Here is a 20,891-nt window from a genome sequence, read left to right on the forward strand (position 1 = left end):
GTTTATTTTTATGTTTTATTCATTGCAGGAAAAGTGTTGTAGAATTATTGGGAGAGTTAACAACATCAATGTTGATCAATATAGGCTATCTGTAACTATTCAAATAAAAGACATGAGTGGAACAATGAATGTTACATTGCGTGACAACCAAATTGCATATATATTACAAACATCAAAGTATCATTTACGAAATGAACTTAATGAGGTACGTATTTATATATAAGAAGTGTATGCATGTAGTTGAATTCATATATGTTATATTGTTTACGCATATAATTCATTGTCACTAACATATTTTTTGGTTTAGGTCAACTACAAGAACATTTTACGCACTAAACTTTACGCACATATAGGAGATGCCTATATTTTTCTACTAAAATCAACAATCCAGAATTCACTTTATCCTTCTTTTGACGTCGTTGACTTGACATGCGTGGATTGGGCTGAAGAGTGTGCTTATCTCTTTAAGTATTATATCTTAATTTCATACTTCCTTTTTCAAAAAAAAAAAAATATTTTATATTCATTTTTTTGATTTAAAACCACTACTATTAATTTTTACAGGATTCGCATGGAGGAGAAACAGAAGATGCTTGCATAACAGCAAAAGACGTTTGATGGGATATTGAATTTAATGTCTTACACATTCTTCATGTATGAGATTAATAAGAGTGTACTTTGTCTTAGAATACGATTGATAATATACTTTGTTAATTTCTTGCAATTTTACAGGTGTTTTAATATGAAAGCTTATGAATAAAAGTCAATTTGTACTCTTATTTGTTTTAGAAATGTATTTTATATATGTTTTGATTTAATGATATGCACTACTTTATGATAACAATATATGATTTTTGCTATGAAAAATATTCCTAACCACTTATGATCAATCTTATCATGATATTATTTGCAATCTTATGAATACTAAAAGATGACAATTTATAATATGATTTATATATACATCATGATTCAGCTGCCCAACCAAAAAGAAGAAAAAAAAAATCAGTAACTTAAACGCAAATATGTTACTGCATGATATACAAGCACTATTCTAAGAAATTAAATTGATGACTTAGCACATGTTCTCAATTCTAACTAATAAATATATAAAACTTAGCACATTTTATGTTGATGATATAAAAATATAAATTCCCTCCCTTCAAAAAAATAAAAATAAATTCCCATGTTCTCAATTTATGGGATTAATAGCACCAAAAATCAAATTTGGAAAAAAGGGGAATCTTATGCCTATTATTTAGATTTTTAAAAAAAAAATAAAAAAATGCCATCAAGGCTATTTGACGAAACGTGTGAGCATATAACAATTTTATTCCTATAAATTAGCCTCAATTCTAGGTCTAATTCCTTAAAATACCAATTTTATCAATTAACTTGAACATCACCAACTAATATATTTTTTAATTTATAACATTAACAAATTTATTTTTTTTCCTATAGTTTAGCCGTAAGTTTTCGTAACATCAGTATTTTAAAATATTTTGCACGCTAACATTAAATATTTAAAAAAAAACACCCAAGTAATTTTTTCTTTTTCCTTTACTGTTTTCCCTATTTTGTTATTCTTTGCAAAATGATCTTTTATACTATGGAAACACAAATTGTAAATTTTTTAAACTTAGATTTATTAGTAAATCTTTTTATTTGGTAGAATATAAATCAATCAAGATATCAAACAATAAGCTATTTTATTTCAAAGACTATTTCCTACTTTAAGTGATTAAAGTAGCAAAAATTTATACCATACATACAAATAAAGAATCAATTAATTCACCATAAAATTGAAGAATGAATAATGAACATGTGACATTCTAATATTACAATGACAAGTGGCATCACCAATCTTCTTAATTCAAGCAATAAAATCAACAAATTTACACGTACATAATTCTTCACACACATGTTTGAGAGGACTATATATACATCCATATATCAATTAAATGTTGAATTTACCTCCATGCACATGATACCTATATCCTTTAAATATTGAGATTGAGATAATCTAAGATTGTGATTGCAACATTTTAGGGTAAATTTCCTAATAATACGTGGCAATTAAAAACTTCCTCTTCTTATTAAGATAGTGATTGAATATTCTAGGAAGTCCTGCCTAATAATACGTTTAGGTTATTACCCCCTTTTCTTATCTTCCATTATAAATACCAAGTTATTGTTGACAATAAAAGACCACAACATCATTTTGCATTAGAAGATATTAAGTTAGCAATGTCTATTTTTCAAATGAGATCATGTGATTTAGTTATGATAAAAGATCTGACTAAAGGTTCAAAATATGTTTCCGTCAAGGGTCGAATCATTCGCACTTGGGTTAAACCAGAGTACAAAAAGAATAAAGATGAAAATAACAAAGAGGAAAAAATTAGTAGCATAGAACTAATTTTGATGGACGAACAGGTTTGTAACTATAGTCATTTTTATCATCTTTAATATTGTCTTAATCTATCCTATATTACAAATGTTCATTTAGAATAATTATTCTTTTCTTCACTTTTTGTATGGTTAAATAAGGGAGACAAGATTGAAATATCTTGCCGAAAGAATCTAATTGATACATTCAAAAATCTCATAAAGCAAGGCGCGTTTAAAGAGTTCCACACTTTTGGCGTGAATGAGAATTCAGGATCGGCGAGACTTCAAAATGATTTCAGAATTACACTTAACTATTGTTCTCAAATTAGTGACTCCGATGAGTCGGCTATACCTGAGCATGGACTGAATTTGGTTTCATTTGATGATATTTTATCAAAAAAGATTCCAATTGTCTACTACATTGGTATTTTACACTTAACTTTTCTTCAACTACTAAACAGTTATCCTAAATATGTGTGTTAATTAACTATTTCAATAATCCTTTTTTTGCAGATTTTATTGGAGAAGTAACAAGTTACAGTCCTATTACTATAAATGATAATTCGAGATTTATGACTTTGGAATTGATTGATTTAGAGTAAGAACTAACAAATTTGTTTTCTTCAACATTTCTTTAACCATGCAAAAAGGAGGATTTCAACCCGCGTTTTGTTTCAAATTTTGACAGGCATAGGACTATAACGTGTAATATGGGGCATGTATGCGGATCACTTTATAGCTTATGCATCTGTTAATGGAGAAAAGGGTCCAATCATAATTGTGGTTCAGTTAGGACAAAGAATTAGTTATCAAGGTATGTTATTAATCTATTCTAAGTAAACCCTTTTTCTCTAGAATGATTAACAAATATCCCGTGGAACTTTCCTTTTTTAAATTAATTTCGATTTACATTAAAAACAAAAAAAATTGATAAGTCCATTAATCTAAACATACAAATATACATATATATTACATATCAATACACACAGTTAAATTATATGATGCGGTGCAGGGGAGGTTCGAGTTTCTAACTCTCGATATGCAACAAGACTATTCATTAATGAGGATATTCTAGAGATGGAACAAAATTCCCTATCAAGTTTCAAAGGAGACAATTTCCTTTGGTTGTTTGCTTTGCAATGACAATTAATAAAAGCCAAGGGCAATCTCTCTCTCATGTTGGTTTATATCTTCCTAGGCCGGTTTTCAGCCATGGACAATTTTATGTGGCGATTTCAAGAGTTACGAGCAAAAAAGGATTGAAGATTCTAATTTGTGATAAAGATCGTGTGAATTCGAATATTACCACTAACGTCGTGTACAAAGAAGTGTTTAAAAATGTTTAATTACTAACTAATGAAGATAGTTGCCTAATTTCTTGATGTCAATTATTTTAATGATATTTATGGAGATTGTTATTTATTAATTCTAAATTCATCACTTAAGTATATAAGGTTCACCTTATTAACTTTTTTTCGAATAAAATAGCTATTAAATCTGTTACTAAATTGATGATACCTTTTTATGTATCCTAATATTATCACGTCTATGTTGTATATTAATTTAATTTGTTCAATGACTTTAGCGAAAAAAAATTACTTGAAAGTTCCCGTGCAGTTTGCACGGGTCCAATAACTAGTATATAATATTAAAGCAAGAAAAATTTATCCTATGTGGCATCTTCATATTCTTCAAAGCCTCTCATTGCTTCTTGGATTTTCGAACCATCTCATTCATTTGCCACGTGTCATTGACATAAATGATATCTTGCAAATCCTGTTGATTTAAGCGTGATTGCCAATCATTTTTTCACAAATTGACATAGAAGGAAAGAAATCAATTATAACTAGGGGTGTTCAAAGTCGGATATCGGATCGGATCCGATCCGAAAATTTCGGATCGGGGAAATTGCGATCCGAATCCGATCCGAAATTTTCGGATATCCGAATTTTCGGATCGGATCACCGGGTTTTCGGATCGGATAGCGGGTTTTCGGATCGGATCACCGGATTTTCGGATCGGGTCCGTTGAATTTTTTGAAGAATCCCGATCCGTATCCGATCCGAAAACCCGAATTTTTTTCCGGGTACTCGATCCGAAATCTCAAAATCGGATCGGATATCCGAAATTTCGGATCGTATATCCGAAATTTCGGATCGTATATCCGAAATTTCGGATCGGATCAGCGGATTTTCGGATCGGATATTTTTGCACACCCCTAATTATAACCAAATATGATCCGTGATTATAGCAAAGAGAATATTGGCAATCAATGAAATAGTATCACACAATTGTGATTTGTAAATCAATTAATCGAAAAATGATTCCTTAATTTTAGCAAATTAATTATAAATCGTGGCATTATATACCGGCTATGTAAGTAGTACTTTTTATTTATATTACAATTTATATACTACTATTAAATAAGCAAAATATGTTTCTTATGTTCGGTGGATGACCCATTACTTTAGGCCTGGGTTTCAAATATAGATTTTAGCCATCATCCATATATCAGCTTACATAATTAGAACAAAAAATTAATCCTCACTTACATAATTAAGACAATATTCTTCTTCATAAATTGTCAAATTTAATACATACTTACTCCGTATCTAAATACTTTACCCACTTTTTTGTGCTTTTGCCAATGCACTTCTTGGACCTTGGATCAACAACTATAACATGAGGAGAGAAAAAAAAAATTAAATTAATGAAAAAAAATTAGATTAATGAAAAAAAATTAAATTAAAACGAAAGCTATTGAAAAGTGAAAAACCTATAAACTTAAAAGGTAAAACTAAAGTCGGGAGGACTTCAATACCAAAAAAGAATTGGGAAACAAGAGGTTCGGGTACTCGAGGTACCCATTTATTGTATATATGTGGCCCATCACTCGACCCGGTTCACGAATTTTTACCCGACCAGACAAAAAACATCAGATTTGATACCCGGTTTTTTTGTTGCGGGTCATCAGATTTTTCGGGACGGATAATTCAGGGTGGGTTTTCCTAAACACCCCTAAATTATACCCATTTGCTAAGTTCATTGGTATAAGCTAAGTATATATGTGAACATTTAGTTTATTAAGTTTATCTCAAAAAATTTGATGATGGTAGTCATTATCCAAAATGGGTCACTTTTAAGTCAATATTGGTCACTTAATTAAGTAAATAAGTTGTCTTCTTATAAGTATTGTACCTGGTGAACTGGTGATTATATATAAAAATATTATTTGACAATCAACATAAAAGAAAAATTAGGAGTCAATTGAAACGATTCAGTTAAGAAATGTTTGATATAAAAAAGTATTTCAATGTTATAGCTTATGAAATTAATAATAAGACATCTTACAGCTTATAGTTACTTGAAATATTTTTAAAAACTTGATAAAAATGTGTGGCAAAATAAGAGATACATAATAACTGCATATATTGGACGAGTCTATCTAAATCTAAATTAGTAGTCCTAATTTTAATTAATTTACGTGCAACATATATTATAAAGCTTTATAACTAACTTAATATCCTTCTTTTCAAATTTCATAAACAAAATTCGTCGACGACTAGAACTCCATTAATTATGTAACCAGTTTCGAGAAAATAAAAATAAAAAAAGACAATCATATAATAACATGTGTAGTCATGCAAACCACTTTATATAAGCGTGTAAAAAGATAAAGTATATTATGCTTGGAATGGCGCAACAGAATCATACCAATATCACAAAGTATACGCTTTTACATGAAATGAGTAAGTTTTGTGGGCAAAAGTATAGTTAAATACAATGATACAATTATATGATCAATTTTTAAAAAAAACATCCTTAAACCTTTTAAAAACATGGGGTTAATATTAAACATGGAACAAAACATTAGAGGTCAATTTATTCTAATCGAAATTTATGGGTCTAAATTGCACAACTGGTTTTCAAATTGGGAGAATTTGATTTGCTACATAAAGATGGCCATGTATCTTGTTGGGTGAAAGTTAATATTAGGCCAAAGAAAAAAAAATGAAAAAGTATATCATATACTTTAAACGTCTAATTTTCTTAAGAAGTAAATACATAGTTAGACAAAGGAGCAGTTAATGTCTTTAATAAGTCAATCACTTTATAAATTTATATAACATAATCTAAGGGGAAATAACATCGAATATACGATTCATTATCTTATAATTTATCAACTTTTGACGCAAACATGAAATATATGCACGTATTCAGTATTGTTGGAATGTAAATATTCTTACAAAACAAAAAAGTATATCATATACTTTAAACGTCTAATTTCTTTTAAGATGTAAATACATAGTTAGACAAAGGAGCATTAATGTCTTTAATAAGTCAATCACTTTATAAATTCCACTTATTTGTGGGGCTCATGTAAAGTGCTTATACTTACTTGCAATATGAGCCTACAAGCAGGCTATTCAAATTCCAATGTTGATGAAATAAGAGATTTCTCATATTGGATACTAAGTATGGGCGATGACAGAGCTGGAAGGCCGAATGATGGCGCATGTGTCATTGAGATTAATAATAACATTCGTATAGATGGAGGAAAGATCCCTATTTCAACATTTTTCAAAAGCATATATCTTTGCCTCCAAAATCACATGTGGGAAGCAAAATTCTTTCAAGAATAGGCTATTCTAGCTTTAACTAATGAGATGGTCGAGATGATCAATAATCATGTTTTGTGTACCATTCCTGGAGAGGAAAAAATATATTTGAGTCTGAATGCGATTAGCACCGACGAAGGCAACTTTGGGGTCCATGAACTTTACTCTACTGAATTCTTAAATACAATAGAATGTTAGGGCTACCAAATCATGAAAGAAAGTTAAAGGTTGGTGCACTAGTGATACTTCTCAGGGATCTTAATCAGACTATTGATTGTGTAATTGCACGATGTTAGTTGTCAAGCATCTGGGCAATCGTGTCATTGAAGCTACTGTCATTTCCGATAGTATTGTCGGCAAGAAAGTGTTCCATCCCACGTATGACTTAACCAAATTCCCCATTAGATTTCAAACAGGACAATTTCCTATAATGATTTGTTTTGCTATGATTATAAATAAAAGTCAAGAACGATCTCTATCCCATATAAGGAAGTTAAAGGTTGGTGCACTAGTGATGCTTCTTAGGGATATTAATCAAACAGTTGATTGTGTAATTGCACGATGTTAGTTGTCAAGCATCTGGGCAATCGTGTCATTTAAGCTATTGTCATTTTCGATAGTAATGTCGACGAGAAAGTGTTCATCCCACGTATGACACTCATACCGTATGACTTAACCAAATTCCCCATTAGATTTCAAATAGGACATTTTCATATAATGGTTTGTTTTGCTATGATTATAATTAAACGTCAAGGACAATCTCTATCCATGTAGGTTTATATCCCCAGAGATCTATTTTCACCAATGGATAGCTCTACGTTGCATTGCCAAAGTCACGAGTAAAAAAGGGACTTAAAATCTTTATTTATGATAAGGAACATAGTGTATGTACAACTACAACCAATGTAGTGTATAAGAAAATATTTCAAAACGTATGACTTATAATAGCTTACATTATTATAATTGCTATTATTTAATTACTTTTAATATATTAGTGTTTGGGCTTGTGTACATGGTTCTTGCTTATGATATTATGTGAAACTTTAATGGGCCTCTTAGTCCGGTTTAACATATCTACTTGTGTTTGAAAAGATCCCAGCCTCGCAATTTCATTTTTGTCTGAATTGCGGAGTAAACGAGCTTCGATCTAAATGCGGTATCTCACTAGTGATCTTTTCAGTTTTCAGGGGGCTTGACTTATTACATAAGTTTGAAGTTCATATTTTCTTATTTTTAAAGAAGTATAAAATATTAGTGTTGGATTTCATCTACTTTTTATTGACATATGTTGTTTAACAGTCATACACATATACTAATAGTCACGTTGATATAGCAATTAAATAGAGCAACATCAATTAGAATTATTTTTCGTACATATTGCACGAGTCCAAAAAGGCAAAGACTAATTTCATTGTATTTTACCCGCATTTTCAATTCGTATGCAAGACGCTCATCCTACTATCTATTACATAAAATTTAATTTAGGCTCCCCATTAAAAATTGAGAATCTATACAAATATATTAAAAGGCGTGCGAAAACAAGAAACTGTGCCACGTGACGCTCTCCCTAGACCTCAAGTCCTCAAGTACTTATACTAAAATTTTAACCACTAGGCTAAGTTGTATTTAGTGTTATTATTATAAATTATTATATTAATAAATGAATTTTTTTTCTTACTCGGGACATAGCCCGGACCTAATAACTAATTTTCCTAAAAAAAAGAGTGTAAGAAAAAAAACAGTAACTTAAGAAGTTAAGATAAGTATTAACGGGATTTTCGATTTTGTATGTGTCATCGTGTAGTTGTGTTGATCCGTCGTTACCAATTTGCCATGATCGTCAAATAGCATTGTTTAAGCTTGCAATTTCTTCTGAACTTCCACCATTTTTTTCCTGCTGAGAAGAAACACAGAGGAAGTAATTGATCCAAACATAGATCTGTGCGAATACAAGGACGAGGAAGATGGTGTTAATAACGGCAGTTCGAGAATATATCAATCGGATGCTCCAAGATATATCCGGCATGAAAGTTCTTGTACTTGATCCTTCTACGGTACTTTTACTTTTCATAATCTCCTCTTTCGTCCTCCTCATTTTAGGGTTCTTGAATTTATACATGTTCTAATCAGGATTCTGTTTCTAGTTTATAGTTTCTATATATGATGGCTGAGAAATTCTAATCAATGATAATTTAGGGGAAAAAAATTAGGTAGAATCGATGATTATTTTGGGTTCTGTCAACTTGAAATGTTGGAGTTTTTTTTAATCTTAATTAGCCTATTATTCGGCATTTTGTGATTGATGAATGAAATTAGAGTTTCGAATCACCCTGAATTTCGTACCTCATTTTGCAAAAGCTATATTGATCGTGTTGTTCTTGCCCTTTTACGCCGTTTGGGTTTGACAATTGCGAATGTCAAGCGGACTCAAGTACTTGTGTCGGATCCTTGACGCTTTGACATGGGTATGGACATGTATAGGTGTCCCATATGAGTACCCAAGTCCAAGTAACGTAGGTTATGGTTGCTATTGTTAGGAAATGGGTCAAGAGTAGGGATGTGCAGGTGAAGGAGAAGTGGGTTAGGTGGATATTGCTTCGTGCTTGGTTTCGTCGAGTCATTAGTAAGAATTACAGGCAAGACTACTGTCCGCACTAGAATACCATGTTATCCTTTTTTCTGGACAATATCTTGTTTAAAATGCTACTACTGTGAGTTTTGTGATGTTTATATTTGTTTCCTCTTGCATATACGTGCTTTTCTGGAAGTTCAAATTGATATTTGGTGATGACTGACAGATAAAATGTAAAAATATATTACAGGTTAGTGCCGTCAGTGTTGTCTATAGTCAGTCTGATTTACTGAAGAAGGAAGTGTTTTTGGTAGAGTTGGTGGACTCCATCTCCATGTCGAAGAAATCCATGTCTCATCTTAAAGCTGTGTACTTCCTTAGACCGACATCAGAAAATATCCAGCATTTGAAGCGTCAGCTCGCTAGCCCTCGATTTGGGGAGTATCACGTTTGTAGGTTATCCGATTTTTCACTAATTGCTTATATTCACCTATTTCTTCTTCAAGGTTCCCTTTAGACTTGATGGTTTACTGATTTTTTTTCTTGAGCAAGCAATTGAATCATTGTACTGATGTTGCAGTCTTTTCCAACATACTGAATGACACTCAGATTCACATATTAGCAGATTCAGATGAGCATGAAGCTGTGCAGCAAGTACAGGTATGTAGAGTGAAGGAAATATTAGTGCCAGAATCTTACTGTTGATGGCCTGTTCGGTCACATATCTTTGATAATTGATTACTAATACTAATGGATTTTAAAATAGGTCTCACTTATATTATCAACTTTTAGTTTAGATTATTTTTTCAGATAGTTAATATAGGTACAAAAAGAAGGTATATAGTCAGTAGCTTATATGCAACTCTGAAGAGCTAGCTGCGCACTTAGTGTTTTTCTGGTTGACGTTATTGATATCTACTAGACAAGGTCTGTTTGATTGAGCTTCTTTAGTCATCTGAAACAGATTGGCAAGTGGCTAGATTCTGTTTTTAGCTTATATTGGCATATATTCATCCTAAATGTTGTCTCTTATACTCTATACTATTATTACAATGTTCTGGAATTGATTGCTAATACTAGTGGACGACTGGACGTCGAAATATGTCTCACTTATATTATCAACTTTTATTTTATTCAGATAGTTAATGTAGTTACCAGAAAAGGTGTGTGTGTGTGTGTGTGTATATATATATATATATATATATATATATATATGTATGTATCCTCAAAGGAGAAAAGAACAACTGAAGGAATTCAGGAAGTTCTTTTGCTGCAATTAAATTAATGTGAGACATTTTCTTAACTAAGTGATGTCACCTGAATGGAAAGTATTAACATCAATTGTTTCTAACCTCAGTTACAATTTGAAAGTTTAAGAAGTATTCTTTACGCATAATATGACCAAACCTATTAGAATATGAGAGGGTTATATCTCATATGTTTGGTTAATAAATAAGTATATAGATTAATATTTTTCAAAAGCTAGAGTTAATTAGTAAAATGTTTTTGGTGAATCTTGACAAAAGAATGGACATAATAGCAAAGCAATATTTTAAACACGGTAAATCATTGTTACATAACAGATGACATGGCAAGAAGGATATGATTTTTAATGAGGTGTTGCAATTCGGCCATTCCTTAAGTGAATGGCCGAGTTAATTCCATGAGCTACTCGTTGCTATATTTTCACAGATCTTATTCTTAATTGTATAACGAGAAGCTGATATATTGTATCAATATTATGCTGCAGGAATTCTATGCAGACTTTGTTGCTGTTGATCCTTGTCATTTCAGTCTTAACATTTCCTCAAACCACCTCTATATGCTTCCAGTGGCTATGGATCCTTCAAAGCTTCAACAATATTGTGACCGAATTGTTGATGGGATATCGGCAGTTTTCCTGGCACTAAAACGCCGTCCTATCATCAGATACCAGAGAGCATCTGATATAGCAAAAAGAATAGCCCAGGACACTGCGGTAAGTAGACATACGGAAGATAAAATGATCTGCATACTCCTATCCTGCACATGTTCCTGTAAAGTATTGAACTTAAATATTTTCCAGGAGATGGGAGAATTTTCTCCGATAGGTTGATTCTTTCTTAAGATTAGTAGCTATATATGTATACTTGGTGGTTATTTGATTTAAATACTTGGTGTTCTGAATTAGTTTTTAGCTATTTATGTTTTATGTTCCTTTCATACTCCAGGAAGTCCCTTAAGCTTTTTTTGGTTTTTCCATTGAAATTGGTTTCTAAGCAATCTAATCTTGTTAAGCTTTTCATTACAGAATTTGATGTATCAGCAAGAAAGTGGTCTCTTTGATTTTAGGAGATCAGAAACATTGTTGCTTGTATTGGATAGAAGAGATGATGCAGTTACTCCATTACTAAATCAATGGACATACCAGGTATCATAGGGCTGTGCAGATCACTTTGTGTTGTTGTTGATGTTGTCTGGCTAGCTGCTCAATGCTTCTTGGTACTTTTCAAGTATTGAAACAATTTTTTGACTTCTGTACTGTATTAATTTTTTTCTCAGGCAATGGTTCATGAACTGATAGGCATCCAAGATAACAAAGTTGATCTGAGGACTCTTGCAAAGGTCCCAAAAGATCAGCAGGTGAGTTTGATTTCTGGATGTCATTTTACTCTGATGAGTACATTGGGTGTGAACTAGACTTTCTTCTTTAGGAGGTTGTGCTGTCTTCGGAGCAAGATTCATTTTTCAAAGCTAATATGTACGAGAACTTTGGGGATATTGGCATGAATATCAAACAAATGGTGGATGAATTTCAGCAAATCGCAAAGAGTAATCAGAGCATCCAGACAATTGGTGGGTATATGATACTTCTTTTTGTTTATTCTGTATAAGTGCTGATACCTATCATCTTATATCTGTTCATATTCGTACGTCATTCTTTCCTGGGCTTGCTCAGTAATGTGCTATGTCATCATGCACTTCCATGCTTTTGCAGAGGACATGGCCAAATTTGTTGATAATTACCCCGAGTACAGAAAAATGCACGGCAATGTTTCGAAGCACGTCACACTAGTGACGGAAATGAGCAAGATAGTGGAGGAGAGAAAGCTTATGTTAGTGTCTCAAACCGAACAAGAGTTGGCTTGCAATGGTGGACAAGGGGCAGCATTTGAGGTTGTGAAACAGTCAGCTTTCCTTAATATACTCTTATAAGGCCGCAAACTTGTGATTGATTGATCTCGATTATTGTTTATTACAGTCTTTTTGTGAAGCTTTTTTGTCTTCATGTCACTTTTAGCCATTTAATATGTTGGTTCTTTGTAATAATGGAGAAACAGACCTTATCTTAATTGATCTGTCATTACACCTTTTTGAAGAACATTGTTATTTATTTATTCATTTTGCCTTCCCCTACAGCTTTGCTTAATGCTTAAGGTGTTCTGGTTGCTGTAGGATTAATGGGTATTGACTTATAGGCACAATGGTTAGGCTTAAATGCTTGGACAGAAGACGTCAAAGCTAAACCTTGATTTATTGCTGTAATGTAATGTCTAGCAAGGTCACAGTATTGCTGGATTCAATCTAAGGCAAGAACTGTTGTAGCTCTTGTGAGGGGTGAGGATTGGGGGGTTAGAAGAGAGAAGGGGGAGGGGTGTTGGGCTTTATATTGGGCCGAGGTCAACCTGAGATAGGAACCTGGTCCAGGCCCGTCTCTGAATCTACCAAAGTAAATATTGTGTTCTCGATGCTTCCACAAAAGCTGTTGTTTTTTGGGAAAGATTTCTTTCCTTGATCATGTGTGTAATATCAGGAATCCAAATGTTTGTTGTTTATGTGACTTGTGTCAGTGTGTCTAATGCATCTCTGTCCTATAGGCTGTTATAAATTTTTTAAATGATGAAATTATATAGGAATATGGATTTGTCTCCTTTACCTCATTTGTAACATTGAGATGCTTGTTATGTATATAAAACTATCTATCTAATGCAATCCTGTCCTCTGTAGGCTGTGACAAATCTTCTAAACAATGAAAGTGTCTCTGATATTGATCGTTTACGGCTGGTAATGTTGTATGCTTTGCGCTATGAGAAGGAAAGTCCCGTCCAGTTAATGCAACTGTTTAACAAGCTTGCTTCAAAATCTGCAAAGTACAAGCCTGGGGTAATGCAGCTAAAAGATCCTGACTTTTAACGTTTATTACGTAGTCATGGTCATATGCTATGTTTGGTTTATTGGTTTGTTCTTTTAAAATCCAATTGGTATGTTTTGGTTGAACATGGGAAATAATATTTCCTATGAATCCATTTTTGCCCATGTATATCCATTTCTCAGAACTATGATAGTTGTCTGGTTGATAAAGAAAATAGTACTTCATGTTGGAAGTTCTACTTATCTAGCGGAACCGAGTAAGCAACTTTATCTAATTTGTGGGAAATAGAAGTTCCTAGGAAGTGCAACTTCCTACAACGTCTCTAACCAAACAGCTTCACATGCTTCTGCTTCCTAGGAAAATCTACTTCCCATATTTTTCCATGTTAACCAAGCAAGCACTTAGTGTAATATAGTATCCATACTATAGCAAGTTTCTTAAGTTTGCTGTGCTTGCTTACTCGTTTCATTTTCCGACATCAAAACTGTACTTGCATAATATTGATGAATAGTTATGTTCATTTTTTGAAATTATATTCTTTCATGCTTTTCCTTGGTAGCTTAATGAAATGTAGATCTTATCTGAGGTATGCCAATCTAACAGGCAGTTGTTTCTCCAATCTTTTGAGGTCTCAGCTGGTACAGTTTCTCTTGAAGCAAGCAGGTGTTGATAAGCGTACCGGGGACCTGTATGGGAATCGGGATTTAATGAATATAGCTCTCAATATGGCACGTGGACTGAAGGTTTGTGACATTTGTTAGACATAATATTATTCCAATACCATGAGATTTACCTATGAATTGCAAATTTGTAGGGTATTGAAAACGTATATACCCAACATCAACCACTGCTATTTCAGACAATGGAAAACATTTCCAAAGGGCGTTTGAGGGATATTGACTACCCGTATGTTGGAAATCACTTCCAACCAGGAAGGTAAAAGTTATGGAGATTAATTTTGTAATTCAAGGTTAATCAATACTGACATTTGGATTATGCTAGAAGGTTGCTGAGTAAGCATTCTTGGGAATGTTTTTCTCTAAAAATGATTTTAGAAATACGAGGGTGTAGGTAAACTGATTCTTGGGGTAATAGTGATTGTTACTAGTGTTTCTACTAATTAATTATTATGCAGCAGTAAATCTGATCTGTGATGATTTTCATTTTATGAAGTACCACTCTACCAGGGAAGTTATGAACTAGTAGGTTGCTAAGTATGTGTTTTGGACTTTGGTGCATGTTCTCACTAAGATATGTTACTACTTTGAACTGATTCTTGGGGTCAGACCTCAAACTCAACATGCTTAGCTGATGGCATACCATACACTTCTGCGGCACCTGTATCTATGTCTAGATTTAAAAGATGAGTGATTGATGTGCCCAAATATTTGATGTGAATTATCTGTTCTGAAGCTAAAACTTAGACTGAGACAGATAACTTGTTGGACTTGTCATAATGAATTCGCCTACATCAACGGAATGACAAATTTTATGCTATGTGCAGGCCACAAGATGTTGTAATTTTTATTGTTGGTGGGACTACTTATGAGGAATCACGCGCTGTTGCTCTGTATAATTCCACCAATTCTGGAATTCGCTTTATACTTGGAGGCACAACACTTCTCAACTCTAAAAGGTATGCTTCTTGTCATCATTACATTATTTTAGAAATGAGCTTCTAGGGGATTAAGGAGCACTGTACAAGTGTATATAGTTTCAGGAATATCACTTCTTCCCCATATTGGGGGAGTTGGGAAAAGATGCCGGAGAAGAAGATTTACATTTGTTCAACCTCAACATTGATTTGTGATATCATATGAGGGAAGGAAGATTCTTTGAGAAACCTTGTTAATGTGATACTTCAGCCACTTGACAAAGCGTTTTGATGATAGTCCAATTAGAATGAATTTGAAGCTATGTTTTACTTTCCATAAAACTTATCTTCATCTCCTTTCCTAATATTCTCTTTTTCACTTTTGCATCTCATCACATGTGCTGCATCTAATTACTAATGCACCAAATAACAAGTAATCAACTCATTCATATCCAAATTCAACTATACAGATGATGTTCAAGTCCAATAGATTCAATGTTAGATCTCATGATCTTAATGAGTGGAGTATTTTATTCAGGAAATTTTTATTATATCGTATTCATCACATTGAATTCAATGTTTTTGAGGTCGGTTTGATCCAAAAGCTATGTGTTGTTTGGCTTCGGGCCAAATTGGGTTTCGAGTTGCAAAATATTGTTCAAAACGTACATTATTCGAAGGGGTTGTAAAGAAAAGGACTTTGAAGATTTCATACGAGCTCGAAGCTTTTACAGCTAGCGGATAGATGTTTAGCTCCTGTGCATGGGGTGAAAATTGTAAAAGTTGCCTCTGCACAGCTTGCGGATAGATCATAATATGGAATCATTGGAATGGTTAACAAGCTTAACTTGGGCACATAAATTTTTGCACACATGATTTCCTTGCTTTGAGTTGCTGACTTGCTGTTATACCTTATATTGTAAAAGTAGAATGCTCATTCATCTTGATCTGATTTAGGTTCTTGAAGGATCTTGAAGAAGCTCAGAGAATGCTGCGGTCCAGCAGCACCTTAGTTTGAATCATGAATGGTTCACTTTGGAGCATTAGTGAAATTATGTGCAATCATTGTAGTATCCAGCTTGCAAACTATTTACGGCATCTGCAGATGGAACTCTTTTAGCTAATTGTTGATGGAAGCTTGACTCTGTCATCCCTTTGTCTTTGACCACATTGTTGTAGTGTCGCAATTCCTGGTGGACTCTATGAGCACAAGTCATTCATCATCCTCCTGCAATCGTGCGAATGGTTGGACTTCCAAATCTCAACCACCCTAAAGCTATTCTCTTTGGTCGGCGTTGTATAGGATGTGTTGAATGAATCATGTATTCTTTTATTTGTAAGGTAATTTGTATCTATGAAGAGGAGTAGAGGCTGGATGTAGAAATTAGACCGGCTGCTTTTCTGTGTATGGTTTTTTCTTTTCAGATACAGTCGCCATGTCACCTACAAGTGCCCATTTTTCCTAGCCGTATTTGCTAGTTTATGGGCTTTACATATACCAGCTATAGGAACTTACTAACATGCGGTAATTACCTGGAAACAGGACATCGTTTTGTCATTTGAAGAGTTTTTGTATGAATTTGAGTCATAAGTTTTTCTTGGGACCTTATGTCTACGCACTTCTGCCTTCTCGTGAGGGGCTTGGTCGGAGTATAAATGCAATGTTAACGTTTAACTTTAGATAGTGTTGGGAATGAGCATTTCATTTGAAATGATTCATTTGAAATTTGTATTCTCAAATCATAGAATCTAAAATCAAATTTATTGTTTGGTAAACTTAAGAATTTCAAATTTAGGATTTTAAGTTCATCTTCATTGTTTGGCTTACCATAGAATCTACAGAGAGGAGATTGAATAGTTAGAAACTAGAGATTCATTAATGGAGGAAAAGAAAGTTAAGAGATTCGTTAATGGAGGAGACAAAGCTAGGGCTTATAATTAAGGAGAGAGAAAGTTAGGAATATGTTGAGCACTTAAAGAGGAAAGTAGAAAATAGTTAGGGTTCAGAATTTGCAAATAACACCTTTGCACATGGAATTTGAGAATTCTCAAAATTGGGTTATTATTATAAAAGTTGGAATTTTGGTCGGAATTGGGTCAATTTCAATTTCAAATTTCTGGATTTCCCAATCATGTCATTTGGCCCAATTTCACATTTAGAAATGAAATGCTCATTTCCAAACATAGCATTAGGTAAAAATTAGTGTTGTTTGATGCAATTGGAATTATTTTCTAGCAGGAATCACTATTTACCAGAATTTAATTCCCTTATAAAAAGGCAAAGAAAAAAAAAAATCAAACACCTCCTCTTTTTCTTTTTTTTTTTCTCTTCCCTCATCTCGCACAAAACCCTAATTTTCAACTTAGCGGCTACCGCCACTCTTTTGGGCAATGGTAAGCCCCTTTCTCCTTTTGTTACCAGTTTTTTTATGTTTACGTTTCTAATGAACTTCAGTCTCTTTCTAATGGAGAGTTTTTTTACCCATATATTTGGTTATATCTATCATATATTGGGTTTTATTTCTCTCCATGTAAGAGTTTGAAGACTTTGTTTTTGGGTTTTTGTGTAATTTAAGAGGTTGATTTGTTGATCGAAATTTGTGTGGAGTTGCAACAGATGTCAAGACTTTGTTTACAATTACTTGAATTGAATCCAGTTCTACTTCAAAACTACTAGAGATACAGACTCCTTGCAGAAGGCTGCATCAGACAACGATGTGAAAGACGAAGGTTTTCAGAAGTGTTAGCTCTACTCAATGATCGTGGTTTTATCATATTAAAATTCTATTTATTTCATTTTGATATGTATTTGTTTAGTTTTGACTTCTATTATAGATGTGGTATGACTTTGAATCAATGAAATAATATTAATTTTAAAAAAATCACTTATAAAATGCTTAGGAATTAATTTAAACTGTTTGGCAGTCATAAAGGAAGTTGTAATTAATAGGAATTTATATAGCAACAGTGAGTGACTAAGGGGAGGGTAGATAAATCAATTTCTACATTTTGTGTGAATTTCAACTTTTCCCTTTTTTGCTTTTTAGTATCGACCAAACAACAAGCCATATTATAAATTCTCATTAATTTTCATTTCCCAAACAATATAAGGTCAACTAAACAATACCGTAGCTGCATTAGAGACAGTGAACGATATGAAAGAGTGCAAGGTAAGCTTTAAAAGATGGTGTTTCATTGCACTTAGTGTTACAGTTTATTAGCTGAGTCATCTTTTTATGCCTTTTATTTTCAGTTGATTATTAACCGTTGGTGGGAAGGTTTGTTAAAGTTCGTTTTTGTCATTTTCTGCAATATAGAAATTTGTTAGAGAGAATCAAGGGAGAATGTCAGAAATCAGGGATTGCCAGAGCCACCTCTATTTAAGATCTTGTTGGTCCATTGTACTGGGTATTCAAAAGATGAAAATAAAATATCCCCCTCTCTCTATCTCTCTTTTTATCTTTTCTTCTATATTCTCTTAGTAAACTATTCAGTGTGAGGAACTTCGAATTCCCCATTTCTATTCTCTTGTTCGGGTGAATTCCTAATTTCCTGCATCATTGGTTTCAGAGTTTCATCAAATTCTGGTACTGGAAACCGATTGTCCACCATTAATGAGAAAGTTGAGCTGGAAATCTGAGCTAGATTTCTAATCTAACTTCTGGTAAAACTTAGCACCAGTGACAAGGAGATTGACTGTAGAGCAGTTGAAGGCACAGATGGATGAAAGAATTAACATGCCGGAGCAATAGAATACCAGGCATTATATGAGATCCTTAGTATGTTGAAAGATAAGGATAAGGAAGACGATGGAAATGACACTGATAACTCTTTCATCAATGGAAGAGGAGGTAATAGACTTCGATTTAATCCTAAACTTGAGTTTCCTATTTTTGATGGTAATGGACCTAGATTATGGATGAAAAAATGTGTAAAATACTTTGATCTATGTAAAGTCCTTGAGTCTCAAACAGTAGACCTAGCTAGTATGCATATAACTAGTAGAGCAGATTCCTGGTTCCATAGTTACATTGCTGTAAGAACCGCGGTAGATTGAGAAGAATTTGTGGTTGATTTATGTGCTAGGTTCAAAGAATAGATCAGCGGTAATGTAGTAGAGGAATTTAACAAACTGGAGCAGGTTGGGTCTATAGAGGATTATCTAAATGCATTTGAGGGGTTGAGAGGACTGAAACCCTTTGTGAAAGCATTCAAACCCCCCCACCCTGGCAAATGTTGTAATTTGCCAGGCTCCAAGAGGAGGTAATCCAAGCCTCAAAACCACCTACTAAATCAGCCTACCTAACCCCAAAACCAATCTCTCACTATAATCCTAACCCAAAGCCAGTGCTACCTTCACCAAAAACATCTCCAGTCCCACCACTCTTGACAGCTCCCCTACCTCTTTAACTCCACCTAAATACCAAACACCGCCTACCCCCACAAAATTCCCAACCTAGAAGGAAGGTTGAGTTATGCGGAGAAGCTTAAAAAGGAGGCCAAGTGCCTTAATATCACAACAGAACCTTGTATTTCCTTGAATGCATTGGCTGGACGTCAGGGATTTTAAACTATAAGGGTCACAGGGTTTTATGGGAAGAAACCCACACCACATACTTATTGATTCAGGAAGCACTCGTAACTTCCTAGATCACTCATTGGCTCAGAAATTGGTTGGAGTATTCTCCCACTCAGGTTGTTACTATAGCTTATGGGAATCAACTAGCTTGCTCCCTGGGTGTGCAAGGGGTTCTCTTGGCAACTTCAGTTTGTAACATTCACTTCTAATGCTCTTATTATTCCCTTGGGGGGATGCGACATGGTGCTTGGTGTCCAGTGGTTAAGCACCATGGGGACAGTGAAATGAAACCTTAAACAACTCAAGATGGAATTTACTTTCAAGGGTAAACTTCATGTGTTAAGAGGGGTAGCACCTAAAAGACTAAAAGCTGTAGAGAATGCTACTGCTTCAAAAATGATCCCAACTGCTGCTCATGTATGCCTATTGGAAGTCATTTCACTTGATGTTGAACCTGTTGCCTAATGTTATACTCAAGAAATCACCCCTCTACCCAATACCCTAAGTTAACAGCTTTGCGTACTAATTTTAGCACTATCTTCACTGAACCCACTAGCCTTCCTCCAAGTAAAGGACCCTTTAATTTGATCACAAAATCCCCTTACTTAATGGAGCCCAACCTGTGAACATAAGGCCCTATAGATACCCACTTAAACACAGGGATGTCATTGAGTAGCTCATTGGAGAAAGGAAAGAAAATTTGCTTCTCTTGTAGTTCTGGTAGGCAAGAAGGATGGCAATTGGAGATTATGTGTGGACTATAGAGAACTTAACAATAGAAGTGTTAAGAATAAATACCATATTCCAATGGTGGATGAGCTCATTTGATGAGCTAACAGAATCAAAGGTTTTCACTAAGCTGGATCTAAGGGCTGGATATCACCAGCTTAGGGTCTCTCCAGATGATGTTTATAAAACAACATTCAAGACTCATTCCGGGTACTATGAGTTCTTCGTCATGTTTGACCAATGCTCCAGTTTCCTTTCAGATGAATGAAGTGTTTAGA

The 20,891-nt window shown here is 33.7% G+C and overlaps 1 protein-coding gene across 1 annotated transcript; it reads left to right on the forward strand.

Annotated features, from left to right (window-relative positions):
- Positions 1 to 8,787: 8,787 nt before the first annotated feature.
- LOC104884005 (vacuolar protein sorting-associated protein 45 homolog) lies at positions 8,788 to 16,909 on the forward strand. The gene is made up of 13 exons (XM_010668588.4): positions 8,788 to 9,061; positions 9,830 to 10,031; positions 10,160 to 10,239; positions 11,330 to 11,557; positions 11,870 to 11,989; positions 12,121 to 12,201; positions 12,273 to 12,414; positions 12,557 to 12,735; positions 13,567 to 13,722; positions 14,347 to 14,454; positions 14,526 to 14,647; positions 15,216 to 15,347; positions 16,263 to 16,909. The coding sequence occupies exons 1-13, from the start codon at positions 8,972 to 8,974 to the stop codon at positions 16,321 to 16,323; spliced, it is 1,701 nt and encodes a 566-aa protein (XP_010666890.1). The 5' UTR covers positions 8,788 to 8,971; the 3' UTR covers positions 16,324 to 16,909.
- The last annotated feature ends 3,982 nt before the right edge of the window (positions 16,910 to 20,891 follow it).

This window comes from Beta vulgaris, chromosome 5, assembly GCF_026745355.1.
Source record: "Beta vulgaris subsp. vulgaris cultivar EL10 chromosome 5, EL10.2, whole genome shotgun sequence".
Lineage (NCBI taxonomy): Eukaryota > Viridiplantae > Streptophyta > Magnoliopsida > Caryophyllales > Amaranthaceae > Beta > Beta vulgaris.

What these genes read in the sequence shown, in the direction of transcription:
- LOC104884005 (XM_010668588.4), top strand. Translation starts at nt 8,972, where the DNA reads ATGGTGTTAATAACGGCAGTTCGAGAATATATCAATCGGATGCTCCAA. An exon ending in TAAATCAATGGACATACCAG is followed by an intron (nt 11,990 to 12,120) that starts GTATCATAGGGC and finishes TTTTTTTCTCAG; the next exon opens with GCAATGGTTCATGAACTGAT. An exon ending in AATCACTTCCAACCAGGAAG is followed by an intron (nt 14,648 to 15,215) that starts GTAAAAGTTATG and finishes TGCTATGTGCAG; the next exon opens with GCCACAAGATGTTGTAATTT.